Source organism: Panthera leo, chromosome B1 (genome assembly GCF_018350215.1).
Source record: "Panthera leo isolate Ple1 chromosome B1, P.leo_Ple1_pat1.1, whole genome shotgun sequence".
Classification (NCBI taxonomy): domain Eukaryota; kingdom Metazoa; phylum Chordata; class Mammalia; order Carnivora; family Felidae; genus Panthera; species Panthera leo.
The window spans coordinates 132356235-132377251 of NC_056682.1; the positions used below are offsets into that span (position 1 = coordinate 132356235).

General features: G+C 38.8%; 1 protein-coding gene across 1 annotated transcript in view; it reads right to left on the reverse strand.

The window, feature by feature from the left end:
* The window catches only part of PKD2 (polycystin 2, transient receptor potential cation channel), a 52674-nt gene that overhangs the window by 9192 nt on the left and 22465 nt on the right, over nucleotides 1–21017 (reverse strand). Inside the window, exons 5-10 of the mRNA XM_042935936.1 lie at nucleotides 16776–17000; nucleotides 14403–14631; nucleotides 9888–10055; nucleotides 6783–6964; nucleotides 5529–5649; nucleotides 1587–1685 (exon numbers count right to left, since the gene is read on the reverse strand). Of these exons, the coding sequence (XP_042791870.1) occupies nucleotides 1587–1685; nucleotides 5529–5649; nucleotides 6783–6964; nucleotides 9888–10055; nucleotides 14403–14631; nucleotides 16776–17000 (1024 nt within the window). The remainder of the gene's footprint in view (nucleotides 1–1586; nucleotides 1686–5528; nucleotides 5650–6782; nucleotides 6965–9887; nucleotides 10056–14402; nucleotides 14632–16775; nucleotides 17001–21017) is intronic.

The following is a 21017-nucleotide window of genomic DNA, read 5'->3' on the forward strand; positions in this document are numbered from 1 at the left end:
TTGCTATGCTTTCATCTTTGCTGGCCCATTCTCCTTTTCCATCACGCATTCTTGCAAAATGTCACATGGGTTTTCCACGGGGAGATACAGAAGCAACACAACTACATGTTCTGTGCCTGAACTGAACAGCAGATGCTCAGGGACCAATCCTAGACTTTGTAAGAAGTGATGTTATGCTCACCGGTTATGATACACATCTGTTACTTATGTAATGATTTGTAGACTGAAGAGCCAGCAGTGAAGTTTATAGTCATGCTATTACAGTTAATATACTGTGATAACTAAGATATTCTGTGAGAATTGCAAGTTTGTACTTCTATACTATTATTCATAGTCAATATACTGTGATAACTGATATATGAACTGCATTGAGAGGCTGGTGTTATTTAACTGAACTAATTGAAATCTGTGCATACCAAAACCAGAGCGCAAAGTAAGGACTGCTTGGATATACTTTGGAGATTTGCTAACGTGTAATAAGCTGTTGTTGCAAAATTCAGGATAACACACATCTTAGGTCCCATGGAAGGGACTTTGTTTTAAGAACTGGAAGTTCTCTGTTCAAACAGGACAGACAACATAGTCCTATGACTTGAACCAACAGAAAAAGATCAGTCAAGGAGCCACTGGTATCTTAGCAAAATGATGTTAGGGAACAAGCTGTGTACTTCAGATGTAGTTATTTGTTGTTGCTTAAGTTTTATACTTTAGACCAAATACAGAAGTCACATTGAAAAGAACAAAGTTACCCAGCTTTCCTGTCCTGCCCTTCCATTTAACAATTAACTTCCTGAGAGGGTGCGTGCTTAAGTGAAAGTCCTCAGACCCTTAGGCTGTGGCCTGATGCCATGGACAGTTTTCCTTTGACTATTTAAAAACTTCTCTGGAAGATCAAGGGTAAAGGGTGGACTACAAAATATTTGTTTCTAAACTTTTTTTTCTCCTTTTAAATTGTATTTGAGATAGAAAAAAGCAGAGACGTCTTCATATTTTTCTCTTCCAATTTATTCTGAATTCTGGAACTGCAAGTGAGAGCCACCTGGAGGTGTTGTCAAAATAAGTGAAGGTGATGAAGCCAGTAGCTCAGCTCTCAAGAGTTGAAAGAGATTGTTGAGAATTTAATTCTAGGGCGTTTACGGGTTCCCAGAATTTAAGTCCAAGTTAACAGCATACCGATCTCTAGCTCTGAGACAGAGAACTTTTTTTTTTTAATTTTTTTTTTTTAACGTTTATTTACTTTTGAGACAGAGAGAGACAGAGGATGAATGGGGGAGGGTCAGAGAGAGAGAGAGAGGGAGACACAGAATCTGAAACAGGCTCCAGGCTCTGAGCTGTCAGCACAGAGCCCGATGCGGGGCTCGAACTCAAGAGCCGTGAGATCGTGACCTGAGCCGAAGTCGGACGCTTAACCGACTGAACCACCCAGGCGCCCCGACAGAGAACTTTTAAATCATTCCTGAAATGTAGCAATCTACTCTTTATTTTAACAATGACAATGGATCAGTGTTGCTGTGGAAAGCTGGCTGAAACAATGCTCATTATATGTAGAGGATGAAAACAATTCTGAGAATTAGGGCTTGTCATACCTTTCTGATAAGATCTGAGAGTTCCATTTCAGCTTTCTGCTGGGCCAAATCAGATTTAACTTCGGAGTAAGTATCATTGATGATGGCCAAAAACATATTCTGTTTGTAAATCAAAGGAAAGTTGAGATTAAAGAAGAAACCTAAATATACTTTCTAAACATCAATCCAAAATTTGACATATGTATTTTTGTTCAGTTTTTTTTTTAAGTAATCTGATGTCTTAAGAAGTCATAAATTAATAGTTTTGCTGTTATATTCTTTGGGAAAATTGTTTTTTCCATTAAGTCATGCCAAAGGAAAATGCAATATATTTTCTTACTTACAAACCATATATTGTGATACATTGTGCAAAAAAAGATAAGAATGAAATACAACAAAATATTGATGTATTTACTGATGGATGGTGGTATTACTCTATTTTATTATTTTTGCTTGTCTATGTTCTCTACATTTTTTTATTTGACATAAATTATTAGAAATTTAGAACTCTACACAGTTCTTCAAATTACAACAATCAATACAGACAAGTGGAATCCTATGCTTATTCCAAATGTTGTTATATATTACTTGAGATTTACAGACCATGTTTTGAAGAGTTAAAAAAAGATCTCTCCAAATAGAAATACAGTAGGCTTCACAGAAGAGGGTCAAGAAAAGCTTAGTGAAAAAGACAAAGACTTTGGAGTCAAGCACATTAGGGTTTCAGTCTTAGCACTGCCAAGACTATATTGTTCAAATTTTCTAATCTTTAGGGGTGCCTGGGTGGCTCAGTCAGTTAAGTGTCCAACTTCGGCTCAGGTCATGATCTCATGGTTTGTGAGTTTGAGCCCTGCCTCAGGCTCTGTGCTGACAGCTCCGAGCCTGGAGCCTGCTTCTGATTCTGTGACTCCCTCTTTGTCTGCCCCTCCCCTGTCTCTCTCTGGCTCTCAAAAATGAATAAAAACATTAAAAATTTTTTTCTAATCTTTATTTTAAAATTTATTTATTCTTGCATTAATAAAGTGGAAGAAATAATACTACAGATTTTTATAAGAATTAATGAGATAATCTATGTAAAAGTACTTAGGACAGGACCTAATGCATGGTAAGTGCTACATATTTATAGCTATTATTATTCAGTGACGGTTAGTTCATTTTCCTAACTTTTCCTCTCCCGAGGATAATGGTTTGTATTTCCAACAGGTTTTTCTTGAAGCACCACACCCAACTGATCCAGTCCTTCTTTAACACGCTCTTCCTTCACTTTTCCGTTTTGACACATAACTATGGTTTGAACTCAGAGTTGTGTATTTGATTATGTCTGTTTTCCCCACAAATCTGTGGAATTTTCATGAGGGCAGAGCTGGTCTCTTACTTTCCTTACCACTGTACCCCCAGTACATAGCAGCTTGCCTGGAAATAGTGGCTCGGCAAATATTTATTGAATAATGGATGAATGAACAAATGGGAGCTCTATTATTGTAATGGGCTACTAAACCATTGCAAGTTAAGGAGGAACACTGTTTAAGATTCTGTAGCAGAAATGAGAATAAAATATAAAATGCATGTAAGTTCGTGGCTTAATGTTTAATTCCGAGCACAGACCTTTGCATTTGGAGCAACATTCCCACCTTCTCCCTCCCAACCCAGGCAACTAATGTTCTCTTTTTAAAAGTTTCCAAATGGCTGTTAGCTAATGCCTGCAAATATCTTAGGTGTAGGGTTAAAGGGTGGGTCCTCTGAAGAGATTTTTAAAAAACCGAAAGTGGCTGAGAAAGACTACTGAAAGTGTGGGGAGAGGAAGCCCCCCTCCTCTCCACCCTGTCTCAGAAGGTTTGCTTAATTGTGCAATCAGAGGTCTTTTCCCGGTGATGACAGGATTTTGCTTCCTGGCTCATTTGGGCCACCTCTCACCACGGTAGCTTCTTTTACAGCCAGGGCAATAAATTAACACCCGGCAGTCATCACAGAAAAATGGCCAACCCTGCACTCGGCTTGTCATTTCTTTAAAGAAAAATCTGTATTGACTGTAACTCCCCACCTCTCTCTGGGGGAGTGAGGGGTAGAGGAGTGGAGTTCAGGGAGAGCAATTCCTTTTTGTGTAACAGCACAAAAAATTACTTTAGTATAAAGACAGAAGCTAAACGCTTCTTTTCATGTTCTAGTGACTGATTTGACGAAATGACTGAACAATTGCAGGGCACTGCCTACCAGAAGACAACATTCAAACAAGTCCACATTTGACCATTTCAAATTGCCACAGGTATGTTCCTCATTTGGCAGAAGGACACACAAAGAAAACTTAGGTGGCCAGCAGTTAACGAAAGGGTCCACTGCAGAGCTCTCAATTCCTGGTTTTTGTTTTCCTAGTAGAGATTCGGGGATTCAGATGCTCCAGAATCCAAAGTACTACCAATATTAGAGATGAAAAAGGCTTACTGTTCCATTTTTTTCTTTAACATATGATAGAAAAAAGAAACTAGAGAGGCTTAACTTTAAAACTAATAACACATTTGTGCAAGATACAAATGGACTTGCGTGATATTGCTGACTCTTTCAATCCTACCAAGGTAGATCTAATACTCAATCTGTAAATAACCACTAAATGCTTGGACCAACTTTGGTAATATTATGCTGAATTACTGAACTTTACACAAAGGATCTTATAAAATTTATTGAAAATGGAGACAATTTTGTTGTTTTCTTATGATGGTGATTAATGTAAGGAAAGACTTAAATATTAGGGTTTGGATAAAGAACACCCACCGCTGGGGTGCCTGGATGGCTCAGTCCGTTAAGCACCGTACTCTTGATCTCAGCTCAGGTCATGATCTCTTGGTTACTGAGTTCAAAGCCCTGCGTTAGGCTCTGTGCCGACAGCCTGGAGCCTGTTTTAAATTCTGTCTCTCCCTCTCTCTGCCCCTCCCTCCTTCTCTCTCTGTCTCTCAAAATAAATAAATAAACTTAAAAAAAAATTTTTTTTTCAATGGTTATTTATTTTTGAGAGAAAGATGGAGTGCAAGCAGGGGAGGTGCAGAGAGAGAGGGAGGCACAGAATCCGAAGCAGGCTTCAGGTTCTGTGCTGTCAGCACAGAGCCTGATGCAGGGCTCGAACTCATGGATGGCGAGATTATGACCTGAGCCAAAGTTGGATGCTCAACCGACTGAGCCACCCAGGCACCCCAAATAAATAAACTTAAAAAAAAACACCCACTGCCTAGGTTAAGCTAACTTAAATGAATAATTACTCAGTAAAATATGTAAATGTTAAGATGGAGAACAAAATGCCTTTTAAAAAATATTAATTAACTTAGGGTCAAAATGTTAAAAATGTTCATTTGTACCAAATCAAGAGAATGAAAAGTTATTTTTGAAAGTAACTTTTAAAGCAATTTCTATCCATTGTTAGCTAGTTTTAAATTTAAAATTTGAATACTCTCTGTGGGCAGTCTCTAGATGTGTTAAATATAAGTAATTCAAGACAAAGTATCTTAAGCTTGACAAGCAATAATTAACTCATATATTACTCTTGACATCCTGGATCTAGCTTGCTTTGTCAGTTCCTATTTCTTTTTTTTTAAAGAAAAGAGGAAAAAGAGGAATGAAAAGTCATGCTAGCAAGTGATCACGAAAGTGCTGACATCTGTGTTAAAAAAGGCTGTAAATATGTAAGTAGTCTACTTTTTAGGCAAAGCATTATTTTAGGTGACTTTATCAATTTGCATGTGACCTAATTTTTTTTTACATTGAATAGACATATATATGGATAAATGAAAGACAATGCAAAAGATTATTTGGTGGCGACTTAAAACTGAATCAATGAGAAGTAAAATAAAATATGTATTCTCATCTACAGTTTTTCCTGAGTCTTTTAAAAAATAAGGACTCTAGAGCATGAGAGAAAAAGGAAGATGGTGATTTATGAAGTTTAAATCACCTCACTGTAAACAAAAGTGTACATACCAAAAGAATGAAGAACATAAAGAACACAAATGTAGTGAAATAAATTGGTCCCAAAACTCGATTAGCTTCCTCAATCTCTGCGAAGTTGATATCACCCAAAATGATACGGAATTGAGTGAAGCTATAAAAACAAAACAAAACAAAACACTACAATACAAAAACAAAGACTGTTCAGCATTGATGTAACATTTCCTAAAGATGATTTCACACTTTTGGACCTCTTTATCAGTGTGCACAGCTGCCAGATAATAGAAAATTGTCAGTCTCCTTGGAAAATTCTTGCTAATGCTAACTATTCGAGCAATTGAAGCTTTCTGGAATAAAAATCATATACTTTTGTGCTAAATACATTATTTCCATTTGGTTAAAAAGAAAACACAATAATTATTAGATGACTCATAAAGCAACCAGTTACAAGAATTTAATCCATAATCTGGCTAAAACATGGATGGTTAACTCTAAACTTCACCATGGTCACCCTGGGTCTGAATTTAAAACCTCTTTAAAAAAAGACTTTGAAAGATAGCCAAAATTGTATGCATTCAAAGATCCAATATCCTCACACGCTCTCAAAGTGGTGTTGAGTGGCCGTGTGTTGCCAATGCTGGGGTCTTAATCAGTAAAATCATTTCCCTTTCCGACTTCCATCGAACAGCAACATAATTTGGTATCCCCCAGCACAAAAAGCCCTTTTAACTTCTATTATCATAATCCTCTTCTCCTTTCCTGACTGACTTCTTTCCAAATGGCGTGGAAATGTAATACTGGTTATTTTTTTTTTAGTCTTAATATCATATATGAGAACTTTGGAAAAGGACAGAAAATTCCTACATCAGTTTGAGTTTCTCGTAGAATATTAGAAATACTATTTTTTTTCTAGAAAATAACCTGAAGTTTAAAATACATGGCAACAATATTGAATAAGAATGAAAATCTAGGCAAATGGTCTCTTAAAAGCTACCATTGGCATTTGGTGCTAAGAAGACCTCTGTCTTTGTAATCATATTGGTTTACTGTAGCTGTTCTACTATCTCTTATGACTTTAGAGTTGCTACCTTAAGTTTATCAGTATTATACATTGCCATCTTTACATTGGTGGGTAATTGCTTCTGGGAAAGATAATTAATTCTTATTTTTAAATAACTATTTAAAACTACTTGGTGGTTAAATAGCAACCATAAAGATTTCTTTATCCTTGAGGAGGCAAGGACGGCTCTGATTAAATTTTTCTTTTATAATTTCATATATACTTACATACAGTCTTGGAAGGTACTGAAGTCATCAACCTGAGTGCCAAAGACAAGGTATGCCAACTGAGCATATGCTAAGAAGATGATGAAGAACATAATTGCAAAGCCAAAGAGGTCTTTGGCACATCGAGACATGGTTGTGGAGAGCTGACTCATGGTCCTGTTAAAGTTGATGAATTTGAAGAGCTGTAAGAGAGGGAAGATATCAACAGATGAATGGGTAAACAGATATAGTATATACACATAATGGAATATTACCCAGCCTTACAAAGGGATAAAGTTTTGATCCATGCCACAACATGGATGAACCTTGAAAACATTATGCTAAAGTGAAATAAGCCAGACATAAAAAGACAAATATTGTATGACCCCAGTAACATGGGGTAGCTAGAATATGAAAATTCATAGAGACAGAAAGTAGAATAGCGGTTACCAGGAGCTGCGGTGAGGCGGGAATTGGGAGTTAGTGTTTACTAGATACAGTTTCAGCTGGAATGATGAAAAAGTTCTGGAAATATATATGATGGTTGCACAACATGGTGAATGTAACTAATGCCACTGAATTGTACACTGAAAAATGGTTAAAGTGATAAATTTTATGTTAATGTGTATTTTACAACATTTTTTAAAAAGTTCATTATTTATTTTGAGAAAGAGAGAACGAGCATGAGTGGGGGGATGGGCAGAGAGAGAGGAAGAGAAAATCCCAAGCTTCCCAACATTTTTTTAAGAGAGAGAATAATGACTTGCTTTTGTCCCCAAACCCAGCAACTTCTATTTTCTCATTCAAAAAGTACTTGTTGAATGCCTACCATGTGCCAGGCACTATTCTTGGAGTTGCAAACAGCAGTGCACAGAACAAAGCTCATCCCCTGATGTTGCTTACATTTTACATGATGGTTACAATACAGTAAAAATTGGTTTAAATCATAATTAAGATGATTAGTGATATTTTTACCCCAAGAAAGATTGAGATAAAAGAGGAATGGGGAGGGGCACCTGGATGGCTCAGTCAGTTGAGCATCTGACTCTTGATTTCAGCTCAGATCATGATCTCAAGGTTCATGTGATTGAGCCCCACATTGGGCTCTGTGCTGATAGCACACAGCCTACTTGGGCTTCTCTCTCTTTCCCTCTCTCTCTCTGCCCCTCCCCTCCTTGCTGTCTCTAAATAAATAAATAAATAAATAAATAAATAAATAAATAAATATTTTTAAGAAAATAAATTAAGAGGGAAAAAAACCAACAAGTGAAAACTAGTTAAAAAAAATCCCTCCAGGAAATATTCATCGCATGTTATTAACTGTCATTTATTGTTTAGCAATGATGTGTCAGGTACGGTGGAAAGAGCAATGTACACTGCCTCAAGTCTTTGCAATGATTTAAATATTGGTATTCTACCCCCAGGTGTCAGCCAGGGCTCAGAGCCAGCCGTCTAGCCCAGCGCTATCTGACTGCCAAATCATATTAAGCATTTCTGTAAACGAGGCACTAAGGATGTCTGTTCAGGATGTTCCTCACAGCCCAGGGGCATGACAACCTGTGGCATAAGTCTTGGGGGAAGAACGCTGGGAGGACACATCAGAAGTCAAGTTGCAATCCCTGCCTTAAAGAACTTAATGGTTCTTAAAGTTTTGGGAGAATGTTTACAAGCAAAACACTAAATAAAATGCTCAACCTGAGGGACACATTGAAAAGGAATCTCTAGAATTTTACTTAAAGAACTCTTACAAATTGTTTCTGGCCACAATAAAATTTTTTTTGAGGGTTGTGGTAATCACATTTCTTTATGTAATTCCCATTAGATTTGGATTATTATTACTATTTTATGATAAAGGTTTGGTGTATTAGTGGTGGTTTTTCCTGAACAAGCATGTAACTAAATAAATAGGAAGAGAGGATGAGATCTATATCCTCTGATAAATCTCAGGCCTTTCAGGTGTGAATACCAATTCAGGAAAATAAATAACTGCTGGTGACTACCTTTTAGAACAGTGCTGTTCAATCAAACTTTCTGACATGATGGAAATGTTCTTTATTTCCATTGCCCTATATAGTAGCCTTCAGCTATATACAGACATTGAGATCTTAAAATGTGGCTAGAGTGACTGATGAACTGAATGTTTAACTGTATGTAATTTTAATTAATTAAAATTTAAATTTCAATAGCCACTTGTGGGTAGTAGCTATTGTCTTGATAGCAGAATGATAGAATTTCACAAGGGACAGCTGGGGAGCTACCCCCATTATTACTAAAATTTTATGCATCTCCAGAATTGAGGCTCATTTGTGTATGAAATGCCCTAACCTTGCACACACATGGAAATGCACACTGTTTTGGAAAAGGAGATGAGTCATAAAGGTACTACTCAGAAGTGTATGTATTTGTCCCAACCTCAATTCTAGGTAAAGCCATATGGCCATATGGCCTCCACCTGGGAAAGAGACAATTCTTCCACAGATCATTTCCAGTGCATCTCTCTGTCCCTCTCCATTCTCCCCAACTTGTTCTTAGTTCCCTTTCCTTCACGTGGTCACCCGATATCAGGTAAAACCCAACCTGTCCCTGTGTTAGTGTAGCTGAGGGCCACAGACCCAAAGGACACTGAGAAGGTGTCTTATTGCATTTGTGAAACAAATCTGCAGGGACTGGTTTTGCAAAACCGCAGGTAGTAGGAAGCATCATACACAGTTAGATGAAAGATCACATGAATCCTGCTAGCTTACTTGTAAAATATGAAGCAGCTTTGGCTGGCATTTGAATTTAACCACAAAAGCACATTCAAGTCCTCCAACATTTTGTGTGACTCATGTTAATAAAAAGAAGGGAAAGGGGCACCTGGATGGCTCAGTCGGTTAAACGTCCAACTTTGGCTCAGGTCATGAGCTCACAGATCATGAGTTCGAGTCCCATGTGGGGCTTTGTGCTGATAGCTCGGAGCCTGGAGCCTGCTTCAGATTCTGTATCTCCCATTCTCTCTGCCTCACCCCCGCCCCCACTCTCCCTCCCCCCTCACTCAAAAATAAATAAACATTAAAATTTATTTTAAATAAAAAAAGAAAGGGAAAAATACTATTGAAAATCCAGAACATGAACTTTGTAAATTACCTTAATCCAGACAAAAAATACTATGACAGCAGCTATATTGTTGAACTGTATTTGCCAGTATGCCAGATGTTCAAAGTTGGGAAAAGTATTTTGATCTTCTAGAAACTGTAGTAGCACCTCCACATTTGATGTTCTATATATGTTAATTCCTATAGCTACCACTGACAGCTGGAAAACAAAAGATTTATATATTATTACAGTGTTTTAGAAATATGCAACTTACCTTAAAATGACTATTTTTTCTTACCCATGTATTACTCCTAGGGCTCAGCAATCTACTTATCCAAATCACTCATACAAATGTTAAATGCTGAGCACAGCCATAATACAAGTAAAACAATAAGCTGCTTGCATTCCCTTTGCTAGCAACAGAAATCCAATAAATGCACGTGTCCATGTGCACAAACACATGAGAGATGTTGCTGTATTACAAAATCAAATTCAAATAGGATGCCTTTTTTGTTCTGCCACTCTCATTTAAATCACTTTCCACCCTTCTGCTTTCTCAGCCCCATCTTGCTTTTTTTTTTTTTTTTTTTTCCAGTTGCCAGCCATCCATTCCTTCTACTATTTAACAAATACATAGTGGACATCTATGTATACAGCACTGTGCCAGGGGCTAAGAGGAACAAACAGAAGTAAAATGCACAAACTCTGTTCTTAAGAAACTTACACTCTGGTTCAAGACCAGGTACACACACAAAAATAAGCAACCCAAAAGCCTACTAAGGAGTTGGCATTGTACAACATAAGGTGAAGGGTAAAACAAGACATTCTAAAAGGGGTGCTCGAAGGAAAAAGAATATGCTTGGTCTTAAAGGATGGTGGGAATGATGGTCAGAGAGGGCTCCAGAAGGCTTGCAGTGGGAATATGTGTGAGCCAAGGGTTTCCCTCTTGTTTCTGTTCCTTAACCCACGACCATGCAACTTTCCACATTTACTTCAGTTCTGGGCCTACAACATTGGTCCCTACATGCATCCATCATCACTGGATTAAGGTATATGTATGGAAAGTGCTAGGGGTTAACCATCACAACCTGGGCTTCCTAATGGGCTCTGAATCCACAGCAGGTGTGCTGTCCTAGGTGCTGAGACCCTTACTGTCCATTCCTTCTCTCTTCTCATGAATGATGGTCAAAGACCACTTCATTAGCCCTTCCTGAGATGGCTTCTTGATCATGACTCCAGGTGATTATCATAGCAGAAAACTGCCTGGATGCCAATCTTTACCATCTTTTGTTTTCTGTGAAGGACTTCCAGAGCAAATCTTGTATTTTTGTGCTGGTGGTAGGATTATTTTCTTTGAGCTCTCTGAATACACTGAAAATGCTTCTCTATGTTGACTTAGTTGAGAGGGAAGGGTTGACTGACTGAATAACAATAGCCCTTTACCCAGCTCTCACTAGGTATAGTTGCTTTGGTCATTTATACAATATCAATATCATATCAATATACTAAATTTCCTTGAGATGTTTTCTTCAAAATACAGAATGAGAGAAAAGATGAGAAAAGAGATTTTGTGAGCATTTGAGTTATGTCCTGAGTTTTCTCTGGGATTGTCATCCTTATCTACGAAAGAACTTTCCTTCCTTAACATAAGCTTCATAAGGGCAGGAGTTTGGGCTGTTTGGTTCTTTCCTATATCCCCAGTGCCTAGAACAATGCCAGACACATAGCAGGTGCTCAGAAAATCTTTGTTGAATAAATTAATAATTATCACCCTTGAAACCTACCAATCAACAAAATTATTTGAATTTAGACTTTTTAACAGTCTTCTTTTTTCAGTAATTCCACTAGTTTTGAAAGACTATTGTTTAGGTCAAACGGTTGACTAAATTAAGTCTATAGATTTCAAAGTCTTTGATGGAAGAAACAAAAGGAAAACACAAAAAATGATTTCAGAGTGGTTCCAAGATGTTGTAATTATATTTATCACATAATTACTTTTCAAGTTTCGGGTGTGCTTTAGCACATTTGGGCCAGATAAAATGAAAACACCTTTGCTTTTTTCATGGGGTTGAAGGTCCAGTGGAGCACAGGGCTTGTTTTGGGGATGAGCAGAAAGCATGCCCTTATTTCTGCAGGGTCAGAGAAGGTTTCAAAGGAGAAGTAGGATTCCAGTAGCCCTTCCTTGTTCTTTACAAAAGCACACTGTCTGAATTATTGTCTTGGCAGTACTAAAAGTTAAAAAAAAAAAAAAAAAAAAAAGAACAATAGCACAGTGAAGCAAGTTTTCAAAGAAATACTTGCAAAATCTTGTGGCTGCTGAGCCAAAGAAACTATCCTTAATTTCCATGACATCATCAGTTATTTTCTCCAAAGCAGGTACAAGGCGATTCACTTAGGTGTGGGAATAAAATATTAAAACTTCTATCCAAGTGAAAAGAAAGTGCTAGAATTCTATTTGTATTTATTTTTAACCAAATCTTTCAAATTTTATGTTGTGAATGTTTGTACAAGTGTATACACACACACACACGCTACAAATATATGGAATACATTAGGGTGTGTTGTCAAAGTTTTCACTTATAGGTGTACATAATCAAAAAGGTTGATTGCCACTGACTAGTCTTTTGTTGATATTAAAGGTATTTGGTTAAAACCCAAACAAACCTGCCACTAACTAGCATATTATCACACTTTTACCATTATTCTCAATGACCTAAACTATAAATATACCCATATAAACTAAAAAAGCAGGGTTTGCAACCTTGGAGTCCCAAACAATAATTGTTTTCTAGAATAGTTTTCAATGTAGATAGACTGCACTCTTCCATCATGTAGTACAGAAATATTTTGAAAAATTCTTCCAGTCTCATGGCCTTTCCTCCCTCCTTAAATAGCGAAATGTCTTTGTTACTCTGTTATTATTAATGTATTGAGAATCTGGGGATCAAGAGCTTACCTACAGGAATTGTGTGATGTGACACAAGCCATTGTGCATCAAGGTTGAATGGCTTCCACACAGTATTCTGGAGGAATTCTTATTTTAAGTAAAAACCCTTTATGAAGAGCACATGCATGTAGCTTGAGAGGCAATAGAAGAGTGGCTAAGAGGGTTATTGTGAGGATTAAACATACTTCTGTATATGAAAAGCACCGGGAACTGTGTCTGACACACATAACTTCTAAAGTGTTAGTGATGATGATTATTATTATTGCTCATGTTAATATTTGTGCAGTATATATCTATATAGTTCTTTTCAATGTCTTAAGCATTCTTTTATTCAAACATGAGGATTTTTTTCTATGTTTAAAACATATTAATAACATACTTCAGAAAATATTTTTCCCTATTTTGCCAACTAATTCTAGTGATGATCTGATAATGACTTGATGTAAATGCTTCACAAAGCCCAAACGAATTTTTGGTTGCTGGGGGCTGGGGGAGAATAGTGGCCAAGAAGTAGGGTAACAGAAAAGGGCACCCTGATAGGATAATGCATCACTTAACTGAGATTTCAGAGGGGCATCTCTATCATCAGACGGAGGATGATGGTGGAAAGGACGGACTTTTAGGCATGTAACAATTAAACATGTCTTTATATGCTTCAATGTGTAACAGGACTCGGCAAAAGATTACACATTCTCATTGATGGGAGAAAAGTTTGCAAAAATGCATTTCTCTACGGAAGCCCCTGGAAGGAAGTGATTAAGCTGATGTGGAAGGGAAACCATATTGAACAAGTGTAAGAAGTTATAATAGAGTCAAGGGCACGCAGGGGATCTACAAGGTGTCATAGTCTCGACTCTATCCTAGCTGCCTTCTGGTTTCTTGCACCTGATACATAAAACGTTGATGGTCCCTCACCTGTATTTTGTACACTGTGGACTATTTTCAGGAAGTTTTAAACTACAAGGAAATTTTCTCTAATTTTTTAGAGAAAATACTTCTCCCAAATATTTTTGGGAGAATATTCCCAAATATTCCCAAATATTTTCTGGATGCTTCTTCTTGCTCTAACTTTACATATGTGAAGAAAAATACAAATTAATTTTTGTTAGCAGTTGAAGAAAAATATAATTAACAAAAACCAGAATAGACAAAACATTGTTTTCTGTGTCCCATCTCATATGGCATGCCAAAGCCAAATGTGAATTACTAAGTTATTCTTTTTTTATGTCTTGGAACTTGTGTGTATCAGCACATAGCGATCACTTTCATTTTTTTTCAAGTTTATTTATTTATTTAAAGTCATCTCTTAAAGTGGGGCTCGAACTCACAACCCTGAGATGAAGAGTCGCATGCTCTTCCAAATGAGCCAGCCACATTATTCTGGTTATTTGTGTGGCTAATTGATAGCTTATTATAAATACCTCTCCACTTCTATATTCAGAAGGGTTACTCATACAAAATGAGAAAATAATTGGTAACACTTAAGTTGATATATAGGAAAGAGAACTTTTAGATTCTCCTTCAGGAATATCAGGATCCACAATACAGAGGAGATAGATCAAGGACTCTAACATGTTTTTATAACAGAGTACGGAATTTTCTATTGTTCTCAAACCTACCACAACAATCACAACATCCAGACAATTCCAGAAACTTCTGAAATAGTGTAGCTTGTGAATGCGAATTTCCAGTATCTCTTCCACCACATAGTAAAAGATAAAAAAACAAAAGATAATCTCACAGGCTGCCAGGAAGAAATCAAAAGTCGTGACATAGCGGATCAGCTTTACAGGCTGAAATTGCCAAGATGGAATCACACCGCCTGTTGCTGGAAATTCAACCAATAACCTGCATTGCAATAAGAACAGTTAAAACAGTAACAAAACAACAACAACAACAACAACAACAACAACAACAACACATGGATGCAGCCAGGAAAGGACATCCATCTACTCTGTCCCTGTACTAACAGGTCCTAAAATTGTAACCACAAGTCACCTCAAACTAGTGGCAGAATATTTTTGATCACAGCTAATAGCTGTGTTCTTGTACAATTCTGTGCCCCCAAAGGAACAAGGCTCCCCAAGTCCTCCTAAAGAGATTATTCCTCCTCAGTTTCCCCTTTACTTTTCTGTTACTTATACTGCTCAAAATGCTCTATAGTTCTTTTTTTTTCAAACAAGAAGGATGTTTCTTGCCAACTTCCCATTTTATAGGTGTCACACTGAGAGAGTTAAATGATTCACTTAATGGTGCAGTTCCCCTATCAAACTAGAAATAGAATATCTACCTCCTTAATGTTAAGATTCTGAAAAGACCTTTAGTTAACTACCAGGTGTAACCTTCTCTTCCGTTACAGGATGCATAGCCACACCCAGAGCCTGAGTATCTAAGACTCAAGCATGAGCAATAATCAGGTCCAGGCAGAGACAATGGTAAATTAGAACTGGTCAAAGAAGTATGAAAATTTTTCCTTCCTCTTCACTGTCAATCACTGTTTTTTGTTTTTTTCTCATTTGATGTGTTGGAGACCAGGGGCAATAAACAAAAACCTGGGAGAGCAATACAGAAACAGCGAGCCTCGTTATAGCCTCAGTGTAAATGTGGAAGGCAGAAAGTAGCTTGTGTGTGTGAAGTAATCTCTTTTTGTCCTGTTCTGGCCCTGCATCTGTTAACTTCTCCAGAAACGTAGGCAGCAACATACAGAAAAGAAGTAATTGCCTTGACAATATTCACTCTTAAAGTATGGGAAGGAAGTGAAAGACATACTCAAGACCTTCTATAAATAGATATTTCCTTAAATGTCAATCAGAGTTGACTGCCTGAGTTGACTGTTTTTTTCCTCTTTCTATTTGCCCTGAAATCATTAGGAAAAGTTCAATAATAATTGCAATCATTATTCAATCATTTCTAGTAATAGCTGTTATTTGACTTAATGTGACATCATTTCCTGTGAAAGTTGTTAAATAAGTGGTCTGGGAAAATCCAACTGGCCTTGTAAAGCAGATTTGAGTTTAGCCTCAAAAATGATCACAAAATAAGGATATTATGAGAATTTATGCTTCTTATTTGGTAGGTATATATATGTGAAAGTAAGTCATGTCAGTGATGTCTGGGTGTTGCTGACACATTCACCAGGAGGATTAAAGTGGGTGAACTCTGACTCTCCCTTGCCTTGTTCTGCTTTTTTCTTTTTTTATAGCACATATTACCTTCTAACCTACTATTTGTTTCTTTTGTTTGTTGTTTCTTGTCTATTATCTATCTCCTCCTGGTTTAACACAAGCTCTGCTAGAGCAGCTATCTTTATTTTGTTCACTGATGTGGCCCAAGTGCTGAGAACAGTACCTGACACATATTAAGTGTCCAATAAATGTTTTCTGAATAAGTGGATGAATGAACAAGAGGCCCCAGACAAGCCAGTAGGTCTTTGTTAGTTTCCTCACTGCCAACCAATGTGACCATGATGGCAATGTCACAGGATCTGTAGAAGGAATTTTATGTGCCTTTGGTGAATCTCAGTGTTAGCAGGTACCTGGGTATCCTACCAAACCTAGGCATACCCTCTGACTACCGTGCTTGTGTTCTGATAGCATGGGCATCATTTGAGAGTGGGAAGCTCAGGGAAATGAGTCACTGTTTGATAGCAGAGGCCGTGGTAACAGAGTATATAGCATTGATCATCATTATAATGAGTAAGAAGAGATGTTAGCAAAACACAGTGCTTTTTTTCTGAGAAGGTTCCAGCTTTGGGATAAACCTGGACCAGTCTTAAGGTTCTTTCCAACTCATAATATTCTAGGATTCTAGTTCCCTTTCCCCAAATATATTTATCCCACTGAGCCTTTGGTTTTCACCCTTCCCTTGCTGTCAGCTCTGATCTTTGGTAGTCCTTTAGCCAGCCGCAGGCAATGGTCTCCTGGTCTATCTCAAGACTAGGATATACATACAAAGACACTGAGGTGGGAGGGAACAGCGCCCTTGGTACACACCTGATCACACAGAACAGGTTAATGTTGGCGTTGTATACCGAAAAGTCAATAAAAGTTGCCCTGGTTCCTCGGTCCAGCCAGACATTGTTCTTGAGGCTAGCGACCTGAGCGGCTGTCTCCTCTCTTGTTCTTGACAAATCCAGGTAATAGCCAGCTCCACTATAGGTTGCAATCATTCCCCAGTGGCTACTCCCATTCAAGTCTTCTTCACTCGTGTATATCCAACTAATTAAAACATGAAATGAAAACAAAACAAACAGATAAAATCAGTGGAACACTTGTGGCATTTATAAAGATAGTTGGGGGGCGCCTAGGTGGCTCAGTCGATTAAGCATCTGACTTCAGCTCAGGTCACGATCTTGCAGTCCGTGAGTTCGAGCCCCGCGTCAGGCTCTGGGCTGATGGCTCAGAGCCTGGAGCCTGCTTCCGATTCTGTGTCTCCCTCTCTCTCTGCCCCTCCCCCGTTCATGCTCTGTCTCTCTCTGTCCCAAAAATAAATAAACGTTAAAAAAAATTTTTTTTATAAAGTTAGTTGGTTCCTGGTGAGATAGAGTATGTAATAAATAAATGTAAGTCTTATCAAGCTGGGTAATGTGCTTGGAGTAGTGCTTCATAAATGTCTTTCTTTCTTTCTTTCTTTCTTTCTTTCTTTCTTTCTTTCTTTCTTTCTCTCTTTCAGAGAGAGCACAAGCAGGGGAAGAGCAGAGAGATAGAGAGAAGAGAGACACAGAGAGAGAGGATCCCAAGCAGGCTCTTCACTGTCAGTACAGAGCCCAATGTGAGGCTTGAACTCACAAACCAAGAGATCATGACTTTGAGCCGAAACCAAGAGTTGGACACTTAACTGACTGAGCCACCCAGGTGCCCCTAATTTTCTTTTTAAGTTTATTTATTTAGTTTGAGAGAGAGATAGTATGTGAGCAGGGGAGGGAGAGAGATAGAATTCCAAGTAGGCCCTACACTGACAGCACAGAGCCAGATGTAGGACTTGAGCTCACAAACTGTGAGATCATGACCTGATGATTCAATCCCTTTACACTAAATCTAGCCAAAACCTAGAACCAGAGGCTTAACCAACTTAGCCACCCAGGCACCCCCTTATTTAATTCTTATACATTTATTATCCCCCTTTTAGGTACGAGGGCCCTGAAGCTTAGTGAGGTCAATTCAGTCTCGATGCTTTTGAAGGTATTGTCAGGAACCTACACCAGGACTGTCTCTAGAACCTGTGCTATTAGCCCTTAGTTTATGTAGCTGCCTTCCCTGGGTAACTATACTCAGGGGCTAGATGACTCTATGCTCCCAGAGAAAACTGCAGCCAAGAAGTACAAGTTCATCAAGTACCACTGTTGGCAACTGAACTAAACAAGACTCCACAGGGCATTTGGGTGTTTAATCCACAAGTATTGAGAGAGGCTCTCTTAGGAACCAGAGGCTTCTTTCGCATTAACAGGGATATAAAGATGGACCAAGTTCCTTTCCCTCTCACATTTATAGTAAGTAGGAAGATAAAAGTTGTAATTAAACAATTAAAATACAAGGTAGATGGATGATAAATCCAACAGAGAAGTATAGAGAAATTGCTCTGGCAGATCCTTGTCTGGGGTCCGGCAACAGCAAACGTGCATAGAGAAAGCTTTGGGAAGAAGCCACAGCAGACCTGGGCTGTGAAAGATAAACAGGATTCAGGCAGGTTTAAGTGGATGAGAAGGGCATTTTCAAGCCTGAGCCAGGTGAGGCCGGAGAAGTACAAGGCATCCAGCTGGTAGTTGAGTTCAGCTCCCATATGATGAAGAAAGAAACGTTGAAAGGTAGACTGTGATCAGATTGTGAAGAGCAAGCACGAAGGAGTCACTGAGGGAAGGTTTCTGAGAGGCACTGAACGGAGTTCCTCTGGTGGCTGCAGGAAAGACTGGAGTGGTGAGGAATAGACACCTCATGTGCAGAAAAGCTGCCATAGCAGGTCTGAGATGGCCCTTTATTCGGAAGGCCTGCTTGCAAGATTGGGCCTTGGCTGCTCTGAACCTTGACTGATAAACAGCTCCCTATATTGACATAAAACTTTGATACATAAGAGTGGCTAACTGTGCCTAGCCTGTCTGTACAAACACAGTGGCTTATGCTCAACACCTTCTTTCCTCCTGGGAGTCTGGGATTTGGGTACATGCCAGGCAGTGGCTGCCTATGTGACCAGAAGCCGATAAATACCTCAGGCAGTGAGTCTCTAATGAGCCTCTCTGACAGATATTGTTGGGACTCGTTACTGGAGGAATTCGGCATGTCCTATGGGACTCCACCAGGAGAGGACTTTTGGAAGCTTGCACTTTGTTTCCTCCAGACTTTGCCCCACACGCCTGTACCTTCTTCTGCTTTTGCTTTTATCTTTTCACTGCATTAAACCTTAGCCACAAACATTACTAGATGATAAATCCTGTGAATCCTTCCAACAAATCCCTGAGCCAGGGTGTGGGCCTGGGGGACCTAACACAGCTCAGTTAGCAGTCCCTGCAATAGGCCAGACATGATGAGGCCTGAGCCAGATCAGTGATAGGAAGATAGGAAGACAGACAGGAAGGACAGAGATAGGACACTGCAGTGACCGTCAGAAGAACTTGGCCTCTGATTTGGAAGTTGGGGCAAGGGAGAAGTGACATCTGAAAAATGATTGGAGGCTCTTTGAATAATGCAAAGGAGAACAGACCCGATAAGAAAGTGAGGAATTCAGTTTGGTCAGACTGAATTATAGGAGCTGGTGGGACATTGGTGGGATATAGTGTTATTTTTTGTTTTCTGTCACTAGAACACAAGCTCTGTGAAGACAGGGGATTTGTTTCTGTTTTGTTTCTTGCTGTTTTGTTGCCCTAGCCAGCACCAAGGGCGTTTCTAGAAAAAAGAGACCTCACTGGGAAAATGCCTGGCACAAGTAAACGCTCGGTACATTTGATGAAGAAATGATAAATTATCAAATAGGGATGAGAGAGGAAGTCAACTGAGTGTCAAGGGAAAAAATGTACAGAAAGAAAAGATCTGAATATAGAATGAACGTAGGAATAAGACAGAAGTGGGAGGGGTTAAGAGGAGGATTACAGAATGAAGGGAACTCAAGCATCACTCTCAGAAGTCACAAGAATGAACAATCAACACCGCCAAGTTCTGCAGAGATGCCAAATGGGATGTACATCAAGAATGGGTCAGTGGGTTGGCAAACTCAATAAATCCACTGGTGGCTTCCAAGAGAGATGTCCAAAGCACAGGTTTAAGCTTTAAGGGGTGAATCAATGGTAAGGAAATGGACGTGGCGAGTGAAGGCTATTCTTGCCGGAAGTTTGGAGTTCAAGGGAAGGAGGAATGGGAGTAATTTGAGAATAGGGCAGAATCAAGGGGTGGTTTAGACACATGGCAGTCCATCCATGGTGGATGGACATCACCCACTCACCCATGCCTCCAGCAGACATTTACTGAGTAGCTTCAGACAGCAGGCAGTGCTCAAGGCTTTGAGAATACAGCAGTGAACAAAATACAGTCCCCACCCTCAAGAAGCAGGAGTGCTGATAAGGAGCTGATGGTGGCAAGGAGCCACCCTAACAGTGTAATTAATAGAGAAGAAGCAATGTGGTTTAGTAGAAGAAACATGGGTTTTGGAGTCAAGCTGGTTTAAGTGCTGTGACACTTTGGGTAAGTGAGCTTCAGTTTTTTCATCTACAGAACGGAGATGACACCTATTTTCAGAGTTGTTTTGTGAAAAGCAGATGAGATAATGCATGAAATCCCTTCTTAAGTAGCGTCTGGTAGTGGCTGTATCCATTTCTCTCACTAATGATATGAAATTGAGTAAAATATTAGACAAAGTACCATAGTTTAAGGGCAGGAACTAGAAAAAGGAGCAGTAGACAAAATCATTACCAAACCTGGAAGAAATGTCTTTGGGATGATTCAATCCCTTTATGCTAAATCTTCTGACGTTTACCTAGTTTGTTCCTTACGGACCCTGGGACTAAATAAAATATGCATCGGATGATAAACAAAGAATCTGATCATTGGAGAGCTGTTTGCCCCCACAGTATAATTGACAAATCTGGAGTGTGGGTGTCTCAGTTCCCAAGAAAGGGATCTAGGGGAACTGATAGAATTAGGTTAGAAAAGTTTAGAAGACACTTCTAACCATAATGACTCACTCAGGGGCAGTGACCCTAAGAGGGCCACCTTGGGACCGCTTGAGAGCTCTTCTTAAATCTTTATAGT